A 25234-nucleotide genomic window follows, 5' to 3' on the forward strand; every position below is an offset into this window, starting at 1 on the left:
GATGGACTAAGAAAATCTGGGTAGATAAAACATGAGAAAATATAAATAAAAGCAAGAGAATGAAAATTGATCTTGGCGACTGAATTCTGTTGTGGGAGTTTTGTTGCTTTTCACAGAATGTGTAGCTACATGAAGGTAGCAGGGAAGACGTTACCATGTCGATGCCGCTGATCATCCGAGAGGTCCAGGTCTAACATGAGGTCATCTTCATCCAGTTCTGAGGAGCCCAGGTTGTTCAGCACATCCTGTTGAGCAAAAGGAAAATCACAAACATCAAAGACATCATTTTATTTTCTTGAACTAAATAATTAAACCAGTTCTTCTGCATTTCCAATAGGATATACTTTTTATCATTCCAGCATGATCTGCAACGTGCATAGTTTTATTTTTGGTTGGCAAAAAATAAAACTAATTTTTACAATATTGCATGACATCAAACTATCAAACAATGCAGCTCATTTTATTATGATATTAGATTTTTCCCTCCTCGCCTTCACCCACTGAGATGTTTATTCCTTCTTCATTGCTTAGGAGCCTCATAAACATATTGTGAGTCCTATTATCTTGGTATGATAACTGTTTTGTTTGAGAAAGCAATGAATATGACAAATGAGCCTGTAGTTTTGTGTAACATCTGTCAGCTTTCTATTTGCTCGATGAGCAAAAACTAGCTGCTGAGCAAACTAGATAAACTCTGCTAATCTGCAGTTTTTAATTCCCATGACAACGACATACAGCATCGCGCTCATGTAGCTTCCAAAGATGGACTCTGAGTTTTGGTTTTATGATGCTTGCAAGCTCTAAAAATGTGCTCTTCTGAAAGAAATTATGAACATGTTAAAAACATTGTTGATGACTAAATTAAAATTCTTTTCCCTGCAATGCCATTTTCCTTAACAGATTTGAAATAAATCAGGATCATTTTAAAAAGATAACTAAAAAAGACATGTTTCTATAGCCTTTCCTGAGTTACAAACTAATACCCAGCCTACGCCTCTTCAAAAAGATCTAAGTGTGATCTTCTTGAATCCTCAGAAATCCTAAATGATCAGCAGCCTCGGGACTGTTGAGGGAAAGGCTGCATTTTAATATTGCCTCCATCCTAGTATGCCAAAGTCAAATTCAAAATTTGTAATGCTACATTGCTTGATGACACACATATAATATTTTTAATAAAGAAATTTAATAATCTTAGCATTATAATAACGTAGAAAGATATTGTTAATTTGGTTAGATTCATTCCAAAGATCAATCCTGCCCCCTAATGGTCATGTAAAGGACATTTGCCCCTCCAAAAAAGTTTAGAAGAAATCGATGATCCAAAAAAATATATCTAAATAACATCTGAAACCAAATTAAGTACTTCATAATTCCAGTTAATTTAGAAGCTCCTAAACCAAATTAATAACTGAATTAATGATTAATAAGAAAAATAAGATGCAGTTTCATCTTTTCTATGGATTAATTACCCTCATTGGACTTTGACCTTCATTAAATTTCCCTTATGCAATAATAAAACACAGTAAAATCATGCATAATTTATTAAACATTCATATCAATATTTTGACAATTAAAAACATTTCATTGCTTTTCCTGTCGTGCAATAACCCACACATATAAACATATCTGTACTTGGATCGGAAAAATCGATTCACACATCAGTCAAATATAAATATAAACAACATGCAGCCCACTCTCTACACTGATCTCCCACCTCTTGAAAGCAGCAGCCAGAGACTGTCGTGATCATTCAGCCATACCTCAGCAGAATTATTACCAGAAGCAATATGAACTCAGTACAGGCCATGTATGATGAACATATAATATCACACTGCTGCTTTTCCCAATTGGAGAATCATTACAGAAAATAGGAGAGGAAAAAAAAAAGTAAGAGACTTCATTTCAGGTTTTACAGCAAAAAGCTAAAACGGTATTGGAAAAGAAATGAAGAGCCTGTTTAATACTACAGCACACAGATTGCATTTGAAGCTAAATTGCCCTTTTTAATGCACCTCTCTCTCCAGAGAAATATGATCCTACAAGCCAGCAATGTCACGTTTTTACCTCACATTTGTGATTTGATTGAGCATAATCCTTGAGTTAATAGAGATAATATTAGATTCAGGTCTCATTAAAAGATGGTTCCTTCTCCTAACTGCCAAGCAAAATGACACCCAAAACAGAGATCAGAGGAAGAATTTGTTTCTCTCGCTCCATTAAAAGACACTGGGTTCCATTCGCACTCAGCCTAAATCAAAGAAAATTACATGTTTTCAGTGCTTTGGGTGGCAGAAGCGTTGAGATGAAGTGAGAGCGATTTAGCTTTTCAGGCAGGTATTGCAGCCTCCAGCAACAAAAAAAAATGTACCAACTAACAAATGGCTTCAACCTGCCTGAGAAGGCACTTCCCAGCCACTTGTGTTTACAATGTGCCTGAGGGCACGGAGGATTGAGCGTCCGGTCAAATTGGAAATCCATTTGTTGAATAAAACCCACATGACAAAGAAGTTCCCTCACGCAATCTCGCAGTTTATCATCCGACATTTGTCATTTTCCAACAACGGCAGAACAATGTATCAATATGGAGTAATTACTCATTGCAAAATCAAGGCCAACACGCAACTAATACAAGACATTGCTGGTTAAATAGTTGGTTTGCTCTGTTGAGAACAAACCTTAATCTTAAAGGATTAGTGTCCTAAGTGCTAAGTTAGCTATTACAAGTGGCTGAAAGACAGAAGGCTAAAGCAAAGTAAATATATATCTGAATTCTTTCACAAATGATAATTTTATACGCATTCTCCCTTCACAGGAAAAAGTGGAAACAGCATACTGCAGACTGAGACTGTTTCATGTTGCATTAGTCATTGCAACAAAAGGTATAATGTATAATATTTGCTGCAGTTGATTTATCCTTGGACTTCTTGAGATTTTAATGAGCATGTTTGCTCTTTAGCTTTTACTTTACTATACATAACATATAAAAGCTGATAGGGGCATTAAAGTTTGGTATTTTTATCCACAGAGGATGTAATTAACCAAATAACACAGCACTGAAAAAAGTGAAAAAAAGAGAAAAATGACAGAGCTTGGACACTGAGAAAGGTTCATAGAAAATGTACTGCAATGAGTTATGACTGTGTTTTCTATTTGCTGTTTATTCATATACCATGAATTTAAATACTAAGAACAATATTGCTTGACTTTTTCCAGACAGCCATGATGAGACGTTTAAAGGTACTAAGTATGGATGAAAAATATGATGATATTTAATCATAAACGATTAGCTCTTACGGTAGGATCACTTCCTTCCTGTGAAATGTCTGAGATAAATTATCTTAGCTTGATAGAAAAGTACTAAACCATCCAGAATTTGTGCAAGAAAAAGAACTCAATGATCGTACAGTACAGACCAAAAGTTTGGACATATCTTTTAATTCAATGCGTTTCCTTTATTTTCATGACTATTGACATTGTAGATTCACACTGAAGGCATCAAAACTATGAATAACACATGTGGAAATATGCACTAAACAAAAAAGTGTAAAACAACTGAAAATACCTCTTATATTCTAGTTTCTTCAAAGTAGCAACCTTTTGCTGTGATTACTGCTTTGCACACACTCTGCATTTTCTCGATGAGCTTCAAGAGGTAGTCACCTGAAATGGTTTTCACTTCATAGGTGTGCCCTGTCAGGTTAATAAGTGGGATTTCTTGCCTTATAAATAGTCATGAAAATAAAGAAAACCCATTGAATTAGAAGGTGTGTCCAAACTTTTGGTCTGTACTGTAGATAAAAGTTAAAACAATGCAAACAAAGATTAAACATGGTAATAAAGAAAATTAAAAGCCAAATTTTATGCACATAAAAGCTTTCTTCTGCTAGAAGAAGTGATAGCTAAAACCCATTTCCCAGAAAAAAAAAACTCCCCAGCCAGTAGTTTTGGTGAACACATTTCCCTCATCTTTGGAAGACTTATAACTAAACCAATAAAGACACTTTTCCTTCCATCTAATAAAGTTTGACCAAACAGAAAGGTCCCAAACACGTGCACTTCAAATTCACAGATTCAGCTCATTTTCTTACTAATCTTTGAGGATTTTCTGCTTCCGATGCCTCCTAAAGCTGTTCACTGCCAGATTAAACATTTTGCAGAGAAGCTGTGTAAACAGATTTTGACGTCATGGTCTCATTGGCTTTTCATCCACAGTACCAGTACAATTATATTATCTGCTACTTCAGAAGTTAATAAGTGACTTTACTTTATACTTATAATTATTATGAATCTCTTCTTTGATTTAAAGATCACATCTGTTGACAAAGTCCTAACACAGAGAAATTGTCATATTCTGTTCGGTGATGTTCTATGGACTTTTATTTTCCTCTTTTTTCTTCTTATAAAATGGCTTTTTGCAGCAGGAGAGCACTTTACCTGTGTGTTGCTGTTGTATTCCCAACAAAAAAAATAAAATAAAATACAGTTTTTGAGTTTGGCCAAACAGCTTGAGACTGAAGAGTACTCCAACTCTTGAGCATTAAATGTCAATTGTACTAGACAAGTTGGTAAGATCGCACTGGATGAAAATCTGCTCAAAAATGTTTTTGTCATTCTTGTATGCAACACGTTTTCATGTAGAAAACTTGTGCTAAAATTTAGGTGTTTTTTTACTGAATATTACAAGATTTTGCAAGTTACAACCCTTTAACATTTTTTGACAATTATAAATATCTCTAATAAAAACATGTTTTTTATTAGAGCTATTAGGGCAAAGTATTAGGGACAAATATTAGCTACAATGTTGTTTTTCTACCATCTGGCAGTAGCTATTACTATCTGTTCCAACGATAAAGTATCCTTGTCTTTTGTATGATTAATTCAAGAGTCACTTATAATAATTTCCCTCTATGCACTCTAAACAAACTGGAGAGCATGGAAATAAAAGAAATGTTAAATTGGGACAATGTCTAGCAAGCAAGGTATTATGCTACTGTTTAAATGCACATTAAAAAAACAGGAAGAGAGAAAAGAAACGTTGTTGGGCTGTTTTGTCATATTCTGTGTGTCATTCGAGCTACCAACAAAAGTGTTTGTTCTGGCTGTCTCCGAGATAGGAGAATATTTCATGTAATACTTCCTTTGTGAGCAAGTGCTGAGTGTAATCACCACCAGACTGTCAAAGTATTATCTCCACTGTCACTGATAGACTTATGAGAACCCACGGCTGAAAATGCTGGGAACATTCACAACTTTTGAAACGATAAAAAAAAAAAAAAAAATCAATAGCAGGCAGAAGGAGATCAATGGCACTGCTTCTCATCACAGAAGTAAATAAATTGGGCATTTATCATTGCAGTCCAAATCTTGATTCCTTTCTTGGTTTACTCTAGAGCCACATAGTAGCAGGAAAATAAGTTATGTCCATGCTATTGGGTAAAAATTGCAATGACAATATTGATTAAGATGAACCATTTCTTTGCCTTGGCATGACATCCCATCCTCTCCATGAACTTAAGCGTCTCCACCAGCAGAAATATAGCAGAGGTACAGGCTTTAAAGGCTGCCAAAGTCCTTACAAGTGGCCAAATGCATTATAGAAATGCAGAGCGTTGATATATAACACTTATTATATATCTGTTCAATATCCTACCACATGCAAACAGTTCTTTGCAAAGGCAGTGTTACACAGGCCGATATTGAGGTCACTGTTGATATTGGATATATTAGGCAGCTCTAGTTCTCACAAATATTAAAGCACAAATACCAAATCTAGCAAAAAAAAATGATTTCACCGTAGTAGGGAATATGGATTATGGATAGCACCAGTTATTTTAAACTTCTAAATTGTTGCTTTGAATGTAGAAAAGTACAAACTTAGGAAAATATCTTTTTTTATAGCTACAGTATTTATGATTCATTGTTCAACTCAACTCCTGTCTGCCTTACATGAACGACATGCTCTCTTGTCTTTCCCATTCTGAAAACAACTGTAGAGTACTAATTAATGTTTCCATATAATGAGGTTTATGAACAAGCTGGTATTAAAATGTTAAAATAAACATTAGATTTTGTACTTTCCTCAGTGACTCACTGTGACATTTTGCTACTGCAGTAAAAAGAGGGGTTTATTCTGAGGCTATTTACATCTTAACCAAAGGAGCTAATAAGTGTGGAGGGTGTTGTATTCATAACATGTTATTGCTTGCATACCATCATTGTATAACACTAGAAAAACACTAGGCCAAGGTTAAGATAAAGGTGTCTAAATCCTGAGGTTTTCATTAGCTACAAGCGCATAAAACTGACCAATAAAATTTTACGAAGCAAAGGGCGATAGGATATAGTTTAATATACACTGCCGGGATTCTACCTTTCCTCCATTACTCAGGCCCAGAAGGGCACTTCATAGGCAGGGAGGAGGTGAAAAAGAGATTATACAATATTTAGCAAAGTGGAAGTGGAGAGGCAGCAGTCTATAATATACACTGTAATGTGCAGCGTACATCCCTGCTCTGTGTAATCTCCCAGAGGAAGCTTTTAGTCTCCGGTAGAATAAATGGGATTGATTTAAACTGGTTTGCCTCCTATGGAGCGTTCCTGTGCATGTTGTGGGAAAAGCAGCCCAGTCACAGCTAAAACCTATTGGCAAAAACAAAAATGGATGTTGCTAAATCTTGCACCAACAAAGACTGCTGCAATGTGAGCAGGCAGACAAAGTAAACACCAGGCTTAAACCTGTTAGATGACTGAAGAAGTTTTTCTAAGCACTTCACACATTCGCACTCAATTTAAACTTCTAACGTTTCCCTTAAATAGGGTGAAGAACAGCCTTTTGCTTATTTTTTCAACATTTCTGATTGCTGTCTAAACATCATTTCAGTTAATTAACATTGCATTAATAGAAGAGCATGGTCCTTATGGATTTTACTTAAATGTCAACCACTTCCTCTTTGTCCTTCAAAATGTTTTGTTTTTGTGTGATGGAGAGGCAAAAAGGGAAGACGAGTGTACTCTAAATTCAAGGAACCCCTTTCATATTTTCATGGTCAGGGCCACAAGCACCGACTCAAATCAGCAAGTGTATTATAGGGGGTATTATAGTATTTTACCAAGCATTCTAGCAGCTGGCTATAATTACAATAAAATTGCCACCACTCATTCTAAACTGTTTAGGACTGCTGCTCATTGTGTGGCTGCGAGAACAAATTTGGAAGCACATGCAAATTTCTATTATGAAAAATCCTTAAGAGATGTATATTTGGATAAAAGCAGATGGTGTCTCAGCTGAAGCTGCAGAATAATTGTTTGGAGATTAAATACCTGTGAGTTCATTTGTATATCTTCCCTCTTTTCAAATGTACTAAGAATTTTAGAAACAATGGGTAAAAGGAATAAAAGAGTAACACTCGGTCAAATTTGGTATTATGTATTGTACACATATCCTAAAACATACACTAAAAATAACACATTGCTACCAAACACAAAAATAACACAGTAAAATGCAGATATCAGCCATCAGTCCAATAACGAGTCTACAGAATTGTAGCAAGTTTGATTGGATCACTATGTGGCATTAGGAGATGTATTTTAACACCACATGTGAAACCACAAACTCAAAGCCACTTATGTGTGAAGGAAAATATAGTCTGTACCTATTTTTTTCTTAGCACCATACATTGCTGTAAGGTCATTTCAATGCATAAGTGACCTCATTATCACTAAAGTGTCCATCTGCTTATTGATTGTGACACAACACCTTGAGAGGTAAATCGAAGAGCAGGCCAAAGCGGCTGAGCAGACTTTAAAACCATCATTTTAGAGTACATTTGCCATCATGAGTATTGACACCAGAAAAAAGTCAGACCAGCACAAACAATATTTAATTTAAAATGCGTCCATCACTAAGTGAGTTTGGAGGTTGTGATTCTTGGTTTGTTAACCAGCAAATCTGTCGTGTGAATCCAATGAGCTTTGTGAATTAACCTGTTGCACATATTTATCAAATTTTCTGTTTCAGATTAAAAATGTTGAGTTTTGATCATAAAAAGTTTAAACCCTTGATATAATTACATTCAGTCCATGATCAAATTTCTGCAAATTTCATATCTATCATTTATGGTCAGCCAGTAGGTCACATTGAGCTCACACCAAAACAACCAAGAACCAGGTTTACAAGCTGCACATGGGAGAGCAAAATGCAACAATTAAACTTTTGGCAGTTTCCACTTTGAGAGGTAATGACAAACTACTAAACATGCCAACTTATCCACATCTTGTTGATGTAGAAGAACGGATGCTGAAAATTCACTGAAAAGCAGATAAATATTAACATTTATCGATCCAAAAATGTATTTATACATTTTTTTACCTATATTATGTAAGGAGTATTTTTTCCAACTGCAAGACACTTATTTGATTTTATGAACATTAAGATACTTTGTATAGAAATATGTACAAGCTAATTTTTTATTAGACCTAAGAAATGTTTATTGTAATACATTTTACTTATTTCACCAGCAAAAGTTTTCATTAATCCATTTGCATTATTAAAATGTAATATTTGGTTTAAGCTGTTTTGCATTAACAATAAAAAAAACAAACTAGGAAATAGTGCTATAATATATTAATAACTGAGCCTGACCTACAATTTAAGGGCAGTGAAATAGTTTGTCAGTGTTTGTATTTACAGTGCAACCTAAACAGAGAAAAACAGCTTCAGGCTTACCAAACTTCCAAGTTTAGACGACGAGGAGTTGTTTCTGTGCTTGAGCAGACCATTTCCCTCCATGCCTGGAGCATCTCTGTAGTTTCCATGGACACGAGGCCCACCGGCCCCCTCAGATGAGGAGCGCAGTCGCCTTTCCATCCGCATCACCTCGTGGTAAGGGCTGGCACTGCTGCACACAGAAGCTACACAAAGGATGGCAAGAGAACAACAGCAAACAAAAATCACAGTTAAACAAAAGAGAGATTTGTAGAAATTAGATGACACTGTTGAGATGCAATATTATTTTTATTAATTTCTAATGTGGAAAGATCCATCCCTCCAGAGAATGAACCTCCTTTCATAAAACTAAATGACAAAGTCACTTTTACTTACTCAGCTTTTTAAACAAAGTTAAATCCTTCCTTCATGAAGCCGTTTGGCTATATTGGTTTTGCTCAGACTGTTTTTATTGTTTTGCAATAATCTAATTTATCCAGACTCCCCACAGCTAGATTGTTTTGTAACAATAAAACTGAAGAATGAACATCCAGATTTCAGGGGGAATATTCCTCAGAAAAACCAGAGGAAGGTGTCTATAATTGCTCTACAGTGATTTATCGAAAATTAGAAGTGAAACAGAGAAACAATACCATATCCTTTTATGGTAACAACCTGTTACAGAGCAACAGGTTATTAAAAAAAACAGGACTTCATGCCAACTATTTTCTCTGTGCTTTCTCACTCCACCCACCTGCACACATACTGCGCTTTTCCAGAGTGTAATAAAAGGGCTCATTTTTAAACAGCTCCTTTGTTGTAAACTCACTCAATAAAATAGGATGAGATCCGTAGCAGAAAGAAGTCCTGAACATTTTACCATAGTTTCAGACTCTTATAACCATGAACATTTACAGCACATGGGGGAGCAACAACAAAAAGCCTGCAATACTGAATCAATACAACAAATCTCTTTAGTTAAGGGATCCAACAGTAGATAATGGCAGGTTGTTCTGCCATTTGGGCAACTTTGTAATCCACAGCATCATTAATTGTGCAGTTTCAGCACTCAAAACAGCAGTTTCTAATATTGCAAAAATAAAACTGCAAGTATAAACAGTTAAACCCAAAATTATTCATAACCCTGGCAGATTTACATTTTAAATTGTTTTCATCAACAAAATGAGACAGGCATCGGGTATGAGTTTGTAAAAGAATAATGTACTTATTTTTGTTTTATTTTAATAAATTATTGGACTGTGACATCAATATTTTTTATCGACACAAATTTTTAAAAAAAAATGTATTTTGTTTTTGTTAAACATTTGGTAAAAAAGGGCCTAATAAACAGGAGTACTTCAAGCTAAAAATGGGGCTCTGCAAGGTTTATTGAAAACAGAAGCACAAGCACACAACGAGACGACACCCAGGGGCTAAGAATGAGCAGACACAAAGGACAAACTCCCTCTAAGGGTTTTTAAAGCTGCAAAATTCCCTCTGTGAAGTCTGGCATGTTCTCCGTCTACTACATTGTCCGCTGAAAAAATGTTTACAGAAATATTTAGACACAAATCTGGGATCATGCTCGACTGAATAAAGCATTTTCTGCCTGTGTGGATGTGCAGGCTTAATGCAGTCATCGATATCCTTTTCTTTTTGCCTGCTTCTAAAGCCTTTTACAGGACAGATAACGTTAGCATCTCAATGAATTAAGAGAAAATCCTTACTAATACAATAAATGCATTTTGAATGTTACCATGCAAATGTCTCCATTATTGCATTTTAAATAACAAGTTTCAAAGAAACTAATTCTTTTTCCTCTGGAGTTCCATTCACAGCTAAAACAAGGAATATTTTTTTCTAATTTAATAACATAACTGGCATTCATAAAAAATATTTTAATGTTTGGTTTTTAAAAGCAGAATAGAACAAAAAATAAGGTTTTAAAAAATTGTAAATTAAAATTCAGATTTTCAGAGAATAGTTTAAAAACTTGTTGATAGATTTAAAAAAGCGCACATCACAAAATTTGACCAGGATATTTTGCAGCCAAAAGCAAAGACTTAAATATGCAAGTGTTTTGCAGGATTTTTATAACTGCAAAACCAGTGAGTTTAAAATGAATAAATCTGTAGATCTATGCAACTGTAACAATAAGCTGAGGATAAGATTTTTTTTATCTCTCATTAAAGTAAGAGCAAATAGTAGCCAAGCCTGAGGCAGAAACAGAAAATGTCAAACCTGTTTTGCAGCTGCAAAGTTTTTTTTTAACAATCATCTTATTCAAAACTTTAAAATATAGAATAATTTAGAACCGAGGGCTTCTAAATTATTCTTCCATGTTCCAGTGTTAATGATTTATTCTTCAACACAACTTTAAATCTCCATTGTTTAATCTGCAATACTTACAAACCTGTAAAAACTTAATGACCTCTCTCAGGGTTTACCTGATCGTTTTTATTATTTAGAATAATTAAAACTGAAGAAGAATGAAGGAGAACCAGCATTGCTTCACCTGAACTGCCAATTAAATGTTTTCCATCAGACAAAGCTCTGCAGTTGCCTGGAAATGAGCCAATAACCCTGATCACAAAGGAATGTCAGACAGGTCTGAGATTCAGTGGAATGGATTCCCAGACATGAGTCTAGTCTGTGTCGCTTTTCTAAGCCAAGTGATTATTCTGGCAGTGCTACTGCGCGTCAGTGACTCTGCATGTAAATCTGTGATTCCCTCTGTTGTTCTGAGTTTTGTACCTGCATGTGGTTTCCTCAAATGAGAGGACCTGGGTTCGTGGCAGCCGCAGAAGCTTCCTCTTTCTTGAAGAGAGAGTGTGTGTCTCGCCCTCCTATCTGTTTTCTCGGGGTTTGAGTGACAGCCCTCGCTGCGCGCCCCACACACCTCGCTCTCACTTGTGGTCTCGGTGTGGTAGCCTGCCTTTCTCTCCTGCACCAACTTCTTCCTTTCCTCTACTGAACCGTCTTTTATTGCCTCCTGTCTTTCCTCTTCCCTCTCTTTCCTCTCTTCCAGTGATTGTTCCCACAGAGGTGGGCAGGGTACAGCCGTCTCTGGCTCGGACAGGGAGACAGCCGTTTCATAGTCTGTGTTGTTGGCTGTGCTGGTGTCAGGGAGTAAGGGTTTCTCAGCGCTGGACTGGGCTGGGGTGAAGAAAACCTGAGGAGAGGATATTTTATTGAATATGTGTAAAAATATGCTTCACAGAGAGAGATGTTCCTGCTACAGCAAGTATTAAGTAAGTGAGGATTAGAGAATGTCCACAGGTAAAGTTACTTCATATTCAAATAGCAAATAGTGAAAAGAAAAATAGCACTTTAGTTCGCAAAACTTCTGCTTCGTAAATATTTGCTGTTTTTGAGAGTTAGGAGGGGAATTGACACAACAGTACCTTACAGAAGAATAAAAAATTATAACTTTTCACGAAACCAAAAACTTCTGGTCCAGAATTTTGATTTGAAGCTTACAGTAAGTTTACGTTATAAATATATAAAACAAACTTTGGTTTTCTGAAGAGCTGCAACTTACCTTAGTAATTAATGAATCGATTATTCTGACAATTAGTCAAATAAAAATAAAAAAATTGTACATTCTGCAGATTTTCCATTTAACTACTTAAGCCTTTTTTTATATACTAGAAATGCATCAGAAGATGTAAATAAACAAATAATTGAATTCCTTTTCAAAATAGAAAATAAACACGTATTGCCCCAAATGCAATAATATACAATCCCTTTAGAGTATGTTTGCTTATTTATAAAACAAATTTAATTCCAGACCTGAATCTCCAATCAAGAAACTGTAGCAAGAAGGCTTCCATGTTCAGACATTATATAGTGTCACTAATTTTAATATTATTTCCAATGAGGAATGGTCAAAAACGTCAGCAGTTGCTGGATATTCAAAGCCAATAGAGACAAACATCAAAAGAGTTTCAGGTGTGATTGCAGCAATGTTGCAACAACACTGTTCTACTAATTATTTTTATTTATTTATGTTTTTATTGGTAAAAGAAAATATGTGGTTTTCCTTCAACTTTACATTATCCCCTACATTGTGTTGCTCTATATTTTTAAAAAATGCTTTCAAGTTTGTGGTTCTAATGTGTAAAATGTAAATTTAAAGAGGCATGAATACTTTTGAAAGAAGAGAGTTTGTGAGTATCTCCAGAGAGAGATACTGAATCCAGTATTTTCTTCTCAAAGGCCAGAAAGTGAACTTAAGAGCGCACAAGAGTGCGAACCTACTCAGTAAATGAATTTTCTTTTTGAAGATTATGACGGGGAATAACACATATTGTATCTGAGAGCCTCTCCAGTTTTTTTTCCCTGCAAGCCTGAGACCTTTCAACAAAAGGGTGATTCATACATTTTTTTTTTTTTTTTGCCAGATTTCAAACTTCAAAGCATAATCACAGACATTAAAATTCTGAACATAAGCAGGAAAAACTCAGTCTTTGGTTTTCATCATGCACACTTAACAGAGAGAGCCATAACCCCCCACAGTGTTGTTCTAGGATTCCAAATACACATTTATGATTGTGGCAGTTCTGTTTTTACAATGTTTCTACATCTGTTTGTCTACAAATGGATTCAGTCTCTAAACGTTACATGTTTGTAGATCAGTACCAATAAGCTAGGCTTAATCAATGATTGTGTGAAATGTACTGAATCACTGAACAAGGGAAATCCGACTCAGATTAACGCTTGTTGAGTAAAAGTACCTGAGAGGTGGAGACTGCCACGCTGAGGTTCTCAGGTGCAGCTGGGGGATCAGGTGGAGCAGCATCAGCAGGCGACTCAGACACACAGACAGGTCCTGAGTTCAAACCGGATCCTGGACTGGGAGCCGGGAGTGCGTCCACCTCCGACACAGAGTCTTCTGTTATGGGAATGAACTCTGAGGGAGTGATGGCGGTTGTTCGATCTTCTGAAATCATGGGGGACTGAAGCGAGCTCTCACCCCCTCCTCCCATTAGTTCTCCAGGACATGACCCAGGTGTGAGGCCCTCTGGCCCAGGTGTGACGGTGGCAGAGCTAGGAGGTTCCAGGTTGACTTCTGGAGGCCTGTGGTGGTCGGACGTGCGAGAGAAACGGTGATGGGCTGAGAATGATTTAGGCAGTAGCTGCTTCTTCTGCCTCGAAGAGCGTTTGTTGTTATTACTGGCCCCACTGAAGTCGTCGAGGAACCCTGAGTCGTCACCTTCATTGGCTTCGGAGCTGCTGATGCAGTTGATGAACACATTTCGATTGGTTGCCGACGAGGATGAGGAGGCCTTATCAAAGTCCTCAGTCTGCGAACGTGGGATTTTCTTTTGCTTGTGGCTCCCAAACCCAAATGAGTGGCGCGACTTGGAACGCCTGCCACCCTCGCCGAATCCTGCGGACGCCGACGAAGTTACCGTCTGCTGGTTGTTTCCGTTTGCATCAGTGGTCTGCGTCAGGGGGGGCGTGAGGTTCAGGTTGATGGGCTGAACGCGTGGATCGCTGTTCCTCTTAGCCGTGAAACTGAGAGACGGCGCGCGAAACAGGCTCCGGCGTTTGCCGGTGCTGCCCGAGCTGGAGTTGGTGCTGGAGGGCGAGGAGGTGTGAACGCCGTTTCCCACTCCCCCCGAGGACGGGGAGGAGGGGAGGGACTCCTGCCGCTTGCTGGCGCTGCGGCGGAAGATTGGCAGGCGTGAAACAAGTGTGGAACGGCGTGAGCCCGATTCACCCATGGAGAAGCTGAGGCAGTGAGGGACTCTGGAGAAACACACATACATCACAAAAAATTAACAAGAAGGGAGACATCTGCAAAAGAATGACACTTTAACAGACAATAATTTTCTGCAGACGATACTGAGAAAATCAAAATGGCAAAATAAGGGGAGGAATATTTTTATTAGTTTGCCTTGCTCCCACACGTCTTTTAAACTCTGCCCACAAATTTTCTTTTGATAGCCAATCCAGAACATCCACTTGGTTGTTTTTAAGCCTCAGCAACCAATTTATCAGCAGTTTTGGTACCGACAATTTCTATTTGCAGCTTTAACCTCAACGCTGATGTCTTGTGATGATATTTTAAGTATTAAAACATAACAATGTTATCTTTTTGAGTGTATTCATTAACTGGAATTACTTTTATGTTGCCTTTGAAGTAATGGTTTCTTCCTCTGAGTGCCTTTTCAGCCCATATCAGTACAGCACTCAAAGCGAGGTTCTTTTAGCAGCTTCAACGCTATGTTTTTGTTCAACGTTGATTAGCACGTTTTTCATATCTGGGACCTAGTACCTGTCTCTTCACTATCCAATTTGATGGCTGGACATTTCCATGCGGTTTCTACTTTGACCTAATTGTTTGAACAGATTAAGTTGCCACCTTTACTGGAAACTGCATCTAAGATTAACCAGAATTGTACAAGTCCACAAATATCTTAAACATGTTTCTTCGAAAGAGTTGGAAACGGTTTCTACAAAATCTAAATCTGTTAAACTGCCAGAATAGAAAGAAGATTTTTTTAAACTTAATTGTCCAATGTTTTTTATTCAATAACTTAATTACAATCTGTCATAAAATGTGTCTCAGAGTTTTTATATCAACAATAAAGTCAAAGAAAATTATCCATGTAGAAACATAAACCTTCAGCCCCACGGTGATAAAAACTCTAATCCACCTCATTATTTGCATAGGAGGTGGGAGGAATTGACTTTCTGTTAAGGATTCATCATCCAGCTCCAGTCAGAACTTACAGACACTCATAAAGTTGGGCTTTTAAATTATGAACAGAAATGTTATGTAGTTTTGATGGGTGGACAGATGTTACATAAAGCATGTTGTTGAGGTTAAACTTTCTGAGACAGATTAGAGTTTATGTAGGCATATATTCAGCACTGAATTTAGAATATAGCTTCAATTATCTTCAAAACAAAAATGTTTTGATTCTGGAGAAGGTCCTTCTTCTCACAGTTGCTCCCTGGCTATGCAAAAAAAATTCAAAATAGTAAAACATTTATGTTTTATGGCGGCATATAAACTTCTGACAGGAAGTGTATTTCTGTGAATACTAATCGACACGTAAACGAAGCAGAGACACCATTAATCCATGAGAGACTTCTATCTTTGGACAGAATACCTGGTCAACCTGCACAGTCTCAGTTTAGCAAACCAAAGCTGTTCCCACGGCTTGCTAATCATCGGCATGGTACTGTACGAAAACAAAAAGAGCAAATTCTGATACAGATCCTCTCTGCAGGTACAGTAAGAGGACTATAAATCAGCTGCGGTTTTGAACTGAGCAAAGAAGTAGAAAAATCAATTATCTCTCACCTGTGTCCCAGAAAGCAGAACTAAACATTATTCATTAAACCTGCTTGTACAAACTGTGACTACAGCCAGCAGGTCTTATTGTTTGCACATTTTAAACACAGATGGTGTCAAACTTCAGTATAGCCAATTAATTCCAGTGTTTTCAAATGTTTTCTTACACAAAGGAGGATTACTTACACTGCAATCCCGCCAACACTGATGAAGCTACCTTCTAACGTCCGAGCTACTGAAGCGTTTTGTTTTTGGTCTCTGTGTAATAAGATTACATTAACACCCTGCAGTGAAGTGGCTAATTAGAGTCTCACCTTCTGGACAGTAAATTCAATCAAGTTCTAAATGTGATGCTGATCGATTTTTCTAAAATGTTTATACAATGCAACGGATACATGGGTCCATAATTATAGCAAACAGCTATGGCACAACATTCACCAACAAACTAAGGTTTGTTTTTCTTTTTTGACTAACGTAAAAAAAAATTGAAATAAGTAGAGCAGCAAACAGCTGTCCATATAACTCACTACATCACCAGCATTGAGGGGAGTTAATTATAATTGCTTCATGTGTTAGTTGATGTAATGGATGCACACATATAAATAGCTAAAGCACATGGATCAGTTCTATAGCAAGAGAAAGTAGAGAAGACACAACGGGCCCTCCCCATGCACACATCCTCAGCCAGCTGTCTTCCCAGATCGGCTGGGATCGTCTCCAATACAGTAAAGAGGGAGGCCTGCCACAACCATTTGACCTGGTGACTGACCTTTGACCCTAGCTCATTAAGACAGGCTTACAATCCTTTAGACGGTTATACCAGAGTTGAAATATATCCAGACTACATGTGTCATGTAGCTTATTGAAGATGGAGGAAAAAGGACACTAACTTGACGATTATTCAGATTATGCTACTAATGGCGAATCATACTGGGTGACCAGTAAAGTGGTATGAAGAAATATTTACTCACAGGCAAGTACTGTTTTGTAATGATTTAATTATAACTAAACTAATCCAAGCCTGTGTAAAAAGTCTTTACTTAATAGTGATAGTCCACAGTTTTCGCTTCAGGTTTTACTAGCCACACCCTGGCTCGATTACGGTTTGACTGAAATAAAGCCTGTCTGAAAACATTAAGGAGGATATAAGATCTCAAAAAAGAACTCATCATCCCCCGGTCTAAAGAAACTCTTCAAGATGAGAGACAAAGTCGCTGATACTTTGAAAAGATTGCTTGGTTGCTTCATGGCCTGGATGACATGCAGTAGTTGATGGTATCATACATTCTACTCTCTTTCAGAAAATCCTGAGGAAAAAAGTGGCCATTCATAAGTTTGTGACCTTGAGGTCAAGTGCACTTGCACTATGCTGCTTCATATGGATCCAAAAAAACATTAGCCAGTCCAACTCTGATGGTTTAAAAATGAGATGCTGAGGCACGACCTTAAGAAGAAGCAGTTTATGCTCAACATCCCCCAACTCCAAACAACCCACACTGTCAGGGGAGTAGAAAAGTTAAGTGATTACAAAATAAGTCAATATTTCAGCTTAAATATTGATGTGTAAACTGCTCAACATGAAGTGTGCCCAGGTCAAATTCAAATAAGAGTTGAATGAAACCTTGGTTTGCACAGACTAGTTTGCAAACTTCCTCCCTGCTTGGCCAAAGCACAAAAGGTACGATTATTTGAGTTAGAGAAGCAAAGCTTCGTTCCAGTTCCTCTTTCCTTTTTCCAGTTATTGATAGTTCTGCTGTACTGGACAGTAAACACACAAGTTCATCTGCTGATCACTTACATAATTTCCTCCTTCAACACAGAAGAAGAAATTAAATAGAAAAACAGTAAATTATTCTGAAAATAATAATAGTTTTTTGCTGAATTTATACTTATAAGCAGGTTTCTAAATTGCAGGGGGGGTTTTTATTCCACATTGCCACACCCAAAATCAGCACGTCACTGATACTAAACAAATAAGGCGTATTCAGATGGGACAATTTGAGTGTTGCTGTCCTGTTTGTGTTTTCTAATCGCAACACTTTAACAGTCGTTAACAGTCTCATATATAAGCTGTACTTGCTGTCTCATCCAATATTCTTGCTTCATTTGAGCTTCAAATGAAGCAAGAGATTCATTTGCTTTACTCAGTTTGAAAGGATACTTAGATGGGTGTGCGTGTGTGTGCGGGTGTGTGTGTGTGTGTGCTGGGTGTAAATAACTGGGTGTTTCCAATAAAACAAGTTCTTAATGGGTAATACTGTAGTTCACACACTCTACGGTCTTCTGTTACATCACACTGCTCTTCTCACAATTCACTAAATGATGGAAATAGAATAATTTATGTAAGACTCTACGTTACATAATATGTCCACAAAGTGTGATTTTGACAGAAAAATATATACAGATAATTTGCTAATGAATTCCAAGAAGTAAAAATTTACCAATCAGGCATTTTTTTAAAAATATTTTTGTTTTATTAGACGTCTGATCTGCCAATTACAATTCTGGCTGATTCGGCTTTTCGAAGGAAGGCAATTCCAGCCTTCGAGGTCATTATCCTGCAGATTTTAGATGTGTGCATGTTGAAAATTAGCTGATTTACCTCCGGAGGTCACCACGTTCTGAGTAGAACCTGGAAATCATGAATTAATTTTAATTATCAAAGAGATGTCTAAAAGATCCAGGACACTGACCGCCGAGGACCAGAATCATTCAATCCTGTACAGATTGTACTGAGCACAAACTCATTTAACTCCAAGTACTTTAACTTAGCAAATGTAAACTTTTATCATGAAAAATGTGTTGCAGATCCAAAGAGCATCTAAAAATAAACATTTATTGACTGAAAAAGTGGGAGTTTTCAGGTGTGATTTCTTTACTGAAAAGGGGAGAAATGCTGATTGTTTTTGGGAGGGAAACAAACTAAATGTTTTTCAGTAAGTTTCTGTTACATTTTTTTTTTTTTAAAAAAAGGCAAAGTTCATACTGGAAGAATCTGTTTTCATACCAGTCTAGTGTGTAAATCTGATAGAAGCAGTCGTTGCATCATTATATCAACCATGTAGCAAAAAGGTTGATAAATAAACATAATGATAATAACTTTGCCAAAACAGGTTATGAAATTGAACTGGCAAACATGTTTCAGCTTAACCTCTTTATTGAACCACAAACCACAAGAAGTATCACAAGCAATCTCACAATAAATACTGTCATCTTTAAAAGTCTGACTATTTTTATGTCGTATAAGTTCTCCTGTAACAGCAGCTGCGAAACCTTGGTGTATGTTAACAGCTTGTTAATCTTAGTGATGGGCCTTAACATGTTTACAGTGCAATAAATGGCCGTAACGCCATTCAAGATATCCGATTGTTTTATATTCTATCCAGAAACCAACCTTAGCTAGCAAGCACATTAAACAGTCTACATGGATGAGCTGCAGAGATTTAAGAGCAGCTAACTAGCAGCAGCAGCAGCAGCAGCAGCCCTGCGGGACGCCACAACTGTCAAACCAACAACGTCAACAACGCTTTGAAGCCTGCCGACCCTAAATCCCACACCAGCTAGCTGCCTCAATGCGCTCATACTCTAGCGCTCATGTGTCCCCTTACGTTGCATCGAAATTAAATTATATTTACAGTATAATAAGTGTCCGGAAACACAGCAGCAGCCCCGGCGGCTCAGGCGGTCATTCAAGCTAGCAGCAGGTAGTGGACAAACACAAGCGGCCGTCATCGTACGTACGTTACCTTCAGCGCCTTGTTAGAGTCTTTACCGAGGCCCGTCAGTGGAGAACCGGGGGGGATATGTGTCCGCTTTGTGTTTAAAATGAAAAAGTACTGGCATGAAGGTGTCAGGGGTCTTACAGCGGCATTGGAATTACACTAAAGGGTGCACCTTGTGAGGCGGTGACGCCAAAATTACACCTCAGTGACGGAGAGTCGGTTTCCTCCTTCCGCGTTGCAGTCACTGACAGCGAGCCTGTGCGGTGTGACGTCCATTACTCCTCCTTCCTCTCCTCCTCCTCCTCCTCCTCCTCCTCCTGCTGCTGCTGCTGTTGCTGCTTCTCCCTGAATTTTCTTCTTCTTCTTGAAACTTATTGGCGGTTCCCTGAATTTTCAGCAGGTGATAGATTCATTAAAATCAACATTAAAGATGCCCACAGATGAATAAGGTTGTTTTTGCCTTAGAAACTGCTGTATCTGATATGCTTGTGTGATATGTTTTGATTTTTTAAATTTGACATTTACACATTGCATAGCCTAATATAAAAGAAATATTTGCAACTTATTTTTTAGGAATTAACTTCATAACACAAGTCAATTCAATGTTGCTGCTTGTAGATTACTTTGAAAGAAAAAAAGAAAAACATCTATCAAGTCACAGTACTGCAGAATATCTATTTGTTCAAAAGGACTGTTTGTTCTCATGAGTGATTTCAGCACACAAACAATATCTTAACTAAGTAAATATTTAAAGACTTTATATCTGAAACAACACACACAAATGAGATGAATTAACCCACTGATATGAAAAAGCTTGAGATAATTTTATTACCCGTCAGAATTTGATAAAGTCAAAATGAGCTACAGATAGCTGAGAACTTGGCATCAGATTCCATGACTGTTTATCCATTTATCCTAAATAGATGAAAAGCAAAAGCATAACTGTATTTGAAATAGTTTGACACAAAGGTTTAGTGAGCATCACTTACGCCATGTTTAACACAAATCAGACTTGACTATTTAAATTGAATACTTATATAATTTTTAAAAAATTTAAATTGCATGGACAAAAGAAGACGATATACTTGATTTGATAGTTTATGACGGCACTTTTTGCAATAGCCACTTCTAAAAACCGATGTACTACACGAGATGTTTGCATTTGTCAACAGGTACTACAGCCCATCCCTCTTTAGCCAACATGTCTGAGTTTTGTGAGGTGATGTCTCCTTTCAGCTCTGCATTTTTCATTGAGGAGACACTGAAGGCTTCTATATTTAATAGAATTAGGATCTGTACTTGTTCAAGAGAAAACCAATGTCAAGTTTTGTCCTCAGTTATTCTACAAAAATAACTCCAGTTTTGTCCCCACTACTACCCCAAAAATGTGGGGACTTGTTAACATGCATTCTGGCAATCCTGTAACTTTAATTTTAGTGTTCAAGCTTCTATGGAGCACATTATAGTTCAAAATGCAGCGGATGGTGCAATCGGAGAGTGATGTACCTTTACCCATTCATCTGATCATCTTTAAAACGTGTTTTCTCTTTCACCCACATTCTGGGAGGTTGGTTACAGACTAGAGAAGACTTCATATTAATATTCATGAACGTCACTGGAACATTAAGCTGATTGAAGATGACACTCTAGCCTTCACCTTTAACGTTGACACCCGTAATCTTCAGAGCTCCCCAGACAGCACTCACTTTTGCATGCTCCGGTCCATGCCAATTGGTATGTTAGAGCAAACCACCCAGCACCATATTAGCTCCCTTTCAGCAGGAACAATGTACTTGAATGTACATGTGACCATTTAGGTTAAAGCACTTTGGAACATGTCTGTAATGCTAACATTTCCAGGCTCTTTGGGAAATTTCAGCAAATTAAAATTTCTTTTGACAAATATGCTACAATAATATAGACTATCACATAGTGAAGGTGTGTTTTAGAGAACTGCTTCTCATAACTTTTCAGAAGAAATTAACTGTTTCATTGAGCCACAAAAGTATCAAAAATTGTTTGTTGGGCAGATAAAAACAAATGTTAAAATCAAATTGTTTTGCCAAAAGTACTGAGACTTAAAATTATTAAATTCATATGTTCAAATCACTTCTGTGACCAGAGGTGGATAATATCAAGCACCTATCAACGCTCTTTAGAGAATTGGTTTCCATGGCTGAGCAGCTGCCTCCAAGCCTTAAATCACATGAAGAGTTGAGTATGGAGGTGTAACATAGATTGCTACTGGACTTTAGACCTGTGGGAGACTATGAGCCACAACATCTCATCCAACCTCACATGCACTGCTGAGACAATAGTCTGTGTAGAGGCAAAAATCTCAAGCCTTTTGACAACATTGCGCATCAGAATAAAACATCAAAACACTTCCAACTTTTTATGAAAATAAAAATTGAGTTGATATGCTTCAGATAAGCCTCAAATGGAAAATATATGTTGTTACTCGCAGGTGTAATACAAAACAGCATTTGTATGCTCGGAGTGTTCTGCAGAGAGTCATGTTGAAAATCTAAAGGTTGAAAATGACTGGGGTTTCCAACACAATTTGTATGTGCTAAAAGATATTTCACTCACCCCTTCGGCTCTGTAATTAAATGTTAAATAGCACCACAGCCACACACACAAAAAAAAATTGGCAGGCAAATTTGATTTAAAATGTTTTATTCACTTTACCCCCTACACAGAAAAAGAAAAAACATCCTTTCCATAATTATGTTTACTTAGTATATACGCACACAGAAATTCACCACCACATCCAATCTCAGAAAACACAATTAGAAGCATTTAAAATGTTCTTCTTTAAGAAGCCCATTTACAACAACAACCTACAAACAGTGCAAATTGTGACTAAAGGCTCAGGCATCCACTCTTCAGTCTCACAGCCCCTCTGATGCTATTGCACACACAACACTAGTAAACACCTCTGCAGAGCAGATGTGCTACATATCACTAAAGTGCAACATTGTATTTAAACATGGAGCCAATCTGTGCAATCATTACGAATCAAATCTATGACAAATGCAATATACAGGATGCATTATTATTTAAAGTCTAACGCATTGTTAAGCATTATGACATATGTGCTGCAACTCTTAACTAATCTTGCATATAGAAGAACATTCAGCCATTTGTTCTGTGATCAATACATTCTGTGTATGACTAAAACTGAACTCTTTCAGCCAATTATTAAATGCATAGATTTTGGAGATTGTGTGCATTTTGATATGATTTTAGGTCTAAGAGGACTGGAGTGAAAACAGATGCAAAACACGTGGGACAAAATACACACACTGTCACTAATTGAATATTCCTCTTTGAAATTGGAGACATCAGTTACTGATAAAAAAAATAAAATAAAACAACATTTTACACCAAAAATTAAGTCTAAAGAATACTGAACAGGAAGAGAAGTAGTTTGTTCCATTGGAAAAAAAAAATCCCTCGACAAAAAGCAGCTGAACAGGTCAACATCTCCGTACAGTAACACCCAAACATTTACTTTATTCCACTGAAAACAAATGCCAGATTAGTATGTACACATTTAAAAAAAAATAAAAATGTCAGCTTAATGTCTTACCTAAACAAAATTATTAGAAACTTAAAAAGAAAAAATGAGCTATAAATCAACTCAAGAAGTTTCTTTCAGGAAAGGGACAGCAGTTAAGGTTTTCTAGGGCAGAGTGACAGAGGTAGGTAGCTTCAGACCCAAATCTGGGCTAAAAACCTGAGAAAACACACACAAACCGGTTACCCTAACCCTCCAGAAATCTCAATATATACGCACAGATGTACAAACCAACCCATGTACAGGCACATAAAAAAAAAAAAAAGTTAATCAATTGAAGTGTGGTGTCCAAACAAACTTTTTAGTCCATCTAGTGTGTCCCTAAAATTCAACAGCAACTACTCCATGACAGCCAAACTTGAACAGTAAAGAGGTTAACATGCTACACCTAATGCCTGTGCACCAAAATCAAGGTACCATTTTGTGATAGCACTTCTTGGACAAACCTGAATAAATGCTTCCTTAAAACTGTTAAAAAGGCTGTGAGGTGACAAAGCTGAGTGTTGCACTTGAATAAGCACCAAAGCCAAAGATTTCAGGCTGTTCGTGGTATCGCAGTTATAAAGTACAGCAGATTTTAGTAACTGGACAACACTAAAATTAAAGTTAGTGTTCTGTGCCAATAAAAAAGTGACAGTCACATAATTAAATACAAGAACAAGTTATGTGTGAATGCAAGACAAACATATGTTTACTGCTGTGCTCACAATTATCGATAATGAAAAAGAAAACTAAGCAGTGATGATAGCAAGAGATTATGTGCATCAATTTACTCGTGCAAAACAGCAAACATTGAAACTAATAGTGTTTTCAGTGATAAACTAGAGTAAACTGGTAGATATAACAATTGTGTAATTCTGTGATTCATTTTTATTTTTTAAAAAAAAGGAGGGGAGAAAAAAAGGCACAAAGGTGCTAGCTTCAAAACTAGCAGCAACCTTCCCTCATATCCTCTGACATCTAAACCTTTGCTGCTACCAACACACAGAACCACCAACCATTTAAAAACAAGAAATGATCCAGAATAATAAAGCAGTGTCCCAGTGTAAGTTGTTTCAGGTTAAAATATTTAAAGTGACTACATATTCTGTAGCCAGTTCAGTAATAGCTGATCTCGGCTGGTAAAAGCAGGTCAATTACAATTCACAGACACAGAGACTTTGGTTTACAAAGATGACCTTTCATATCAATCTTTGAAGACCTCTGCATGTGGACACGCTGGACCAGTTATCTCATTCACAGAGTGGGGGAGAGGGAAGCCCTGCTGATAACTGGCCCATCGCTAAGAAAAATGGTTGAATTTGACACTCTCAGGACAACATACCTCCTAGGTTTTCACAGAAAAATAGCCCCCAAAAAAAGGTAATTTATTAAAGTCTTAATGCATCAACATCTTCCCTCCATTCTTTCTCAGAAGGTCAGTTTTTTAGCGGTAATGAACTCCTCCAGCTGGACCTTTCCACTGCCCATGAGACCAAAGGCTGGAAACATCGTTCCCGAACAGTCGACCTGCCTCTCGAAAAGGCACCTCATGGTGTCGGCGTCGTAAAAATACACCCGATGTGCATCATAGTCCAAGCATATGCCCAGGCGTTGCGGCATGGGAAGCACACGGTTGCCCGAGTCGCCGGATGACACATTTGCATTGGAAACAGAGGAGGAAGAAGAGGCCTTGGGGATAAAGAGTTTACCCATGCCCAGGGTGATAAGTGTGAAGGGCTGGGAGAGCTCGTAGCATGCATCCTCACTGCCACTGTCATGTCCGCTGTCATGGTCATACCTGGAGAAAGGGAAAAAAGATTTAGGATGATCCTCTCTTTCATTTAAGTTAAGTATGTCCCAAGTGAGCTTTTTAAAAACAGAGGACCATTTATTTAAAGTAACACTTAAATAAATAGTCAGTGTTTTGCTAAAGA

At 37.3% G+C, this 25234-nt stretch overlaps 2 protein-coding genes across 2 annotated transcripts in view; both read right to left on the reverse strand.

Annotated features, from left to right (window-relative positions):
- The window catches only part of ccser1 (coiled-coil serine-rich protein 1), a 144977-nt gene extending 124986 nt beyond the window's left edge, over positions 1-19991 (reverse strand). The window contains 5 exon segments of the mRNA XM_032578460.1: positions 155-245; positions 8726-8910; positions 11459-11876; positions 13441-14458; positions 19760-19991. Of these exon segments, the coding sequence (XP_032434351.1) occupies positions 155-245; positions 8726-8910; positions 11459-11876; positions 13441-14433 (1687 nt within the window). The 5' untranslated portion in view covers positions 14434-14458; positions 19760-19991.
- A 2406-nt stretch (positions 19992-22397) lies between these two features.
- Positions 22398-25234, reverse strand: part of trim36 (tripartite motif containing 36) — a 28106-nt gene continuing 25269 nt past the window's right edge. Inside the window, 1 exon segment of the mRNA XM_032578893.1 lies at positions 22398-25098. Within this exon segment, the coding sequence (XP_032434784.1) occupies positions 24729-25098 (370 nt within the window). The 3' untranslated portion in view covers positions 22398-24728.

Source organism: Xiphophorus hellerii, chromosome 12 (assembly GCF_003331165.1).
Source record: "Xiphophorus hellerii strain 12219 chromosome 12, Xiphophorus_hellerii-4.1, whole genome shotgun sequence".
NCBI lineage: Eukaryota > Metazoa > Chordata > Actinopteri > Cyprinodontiformes > Poeciliidae > Xiphophorus > Xiphophorus hellerii.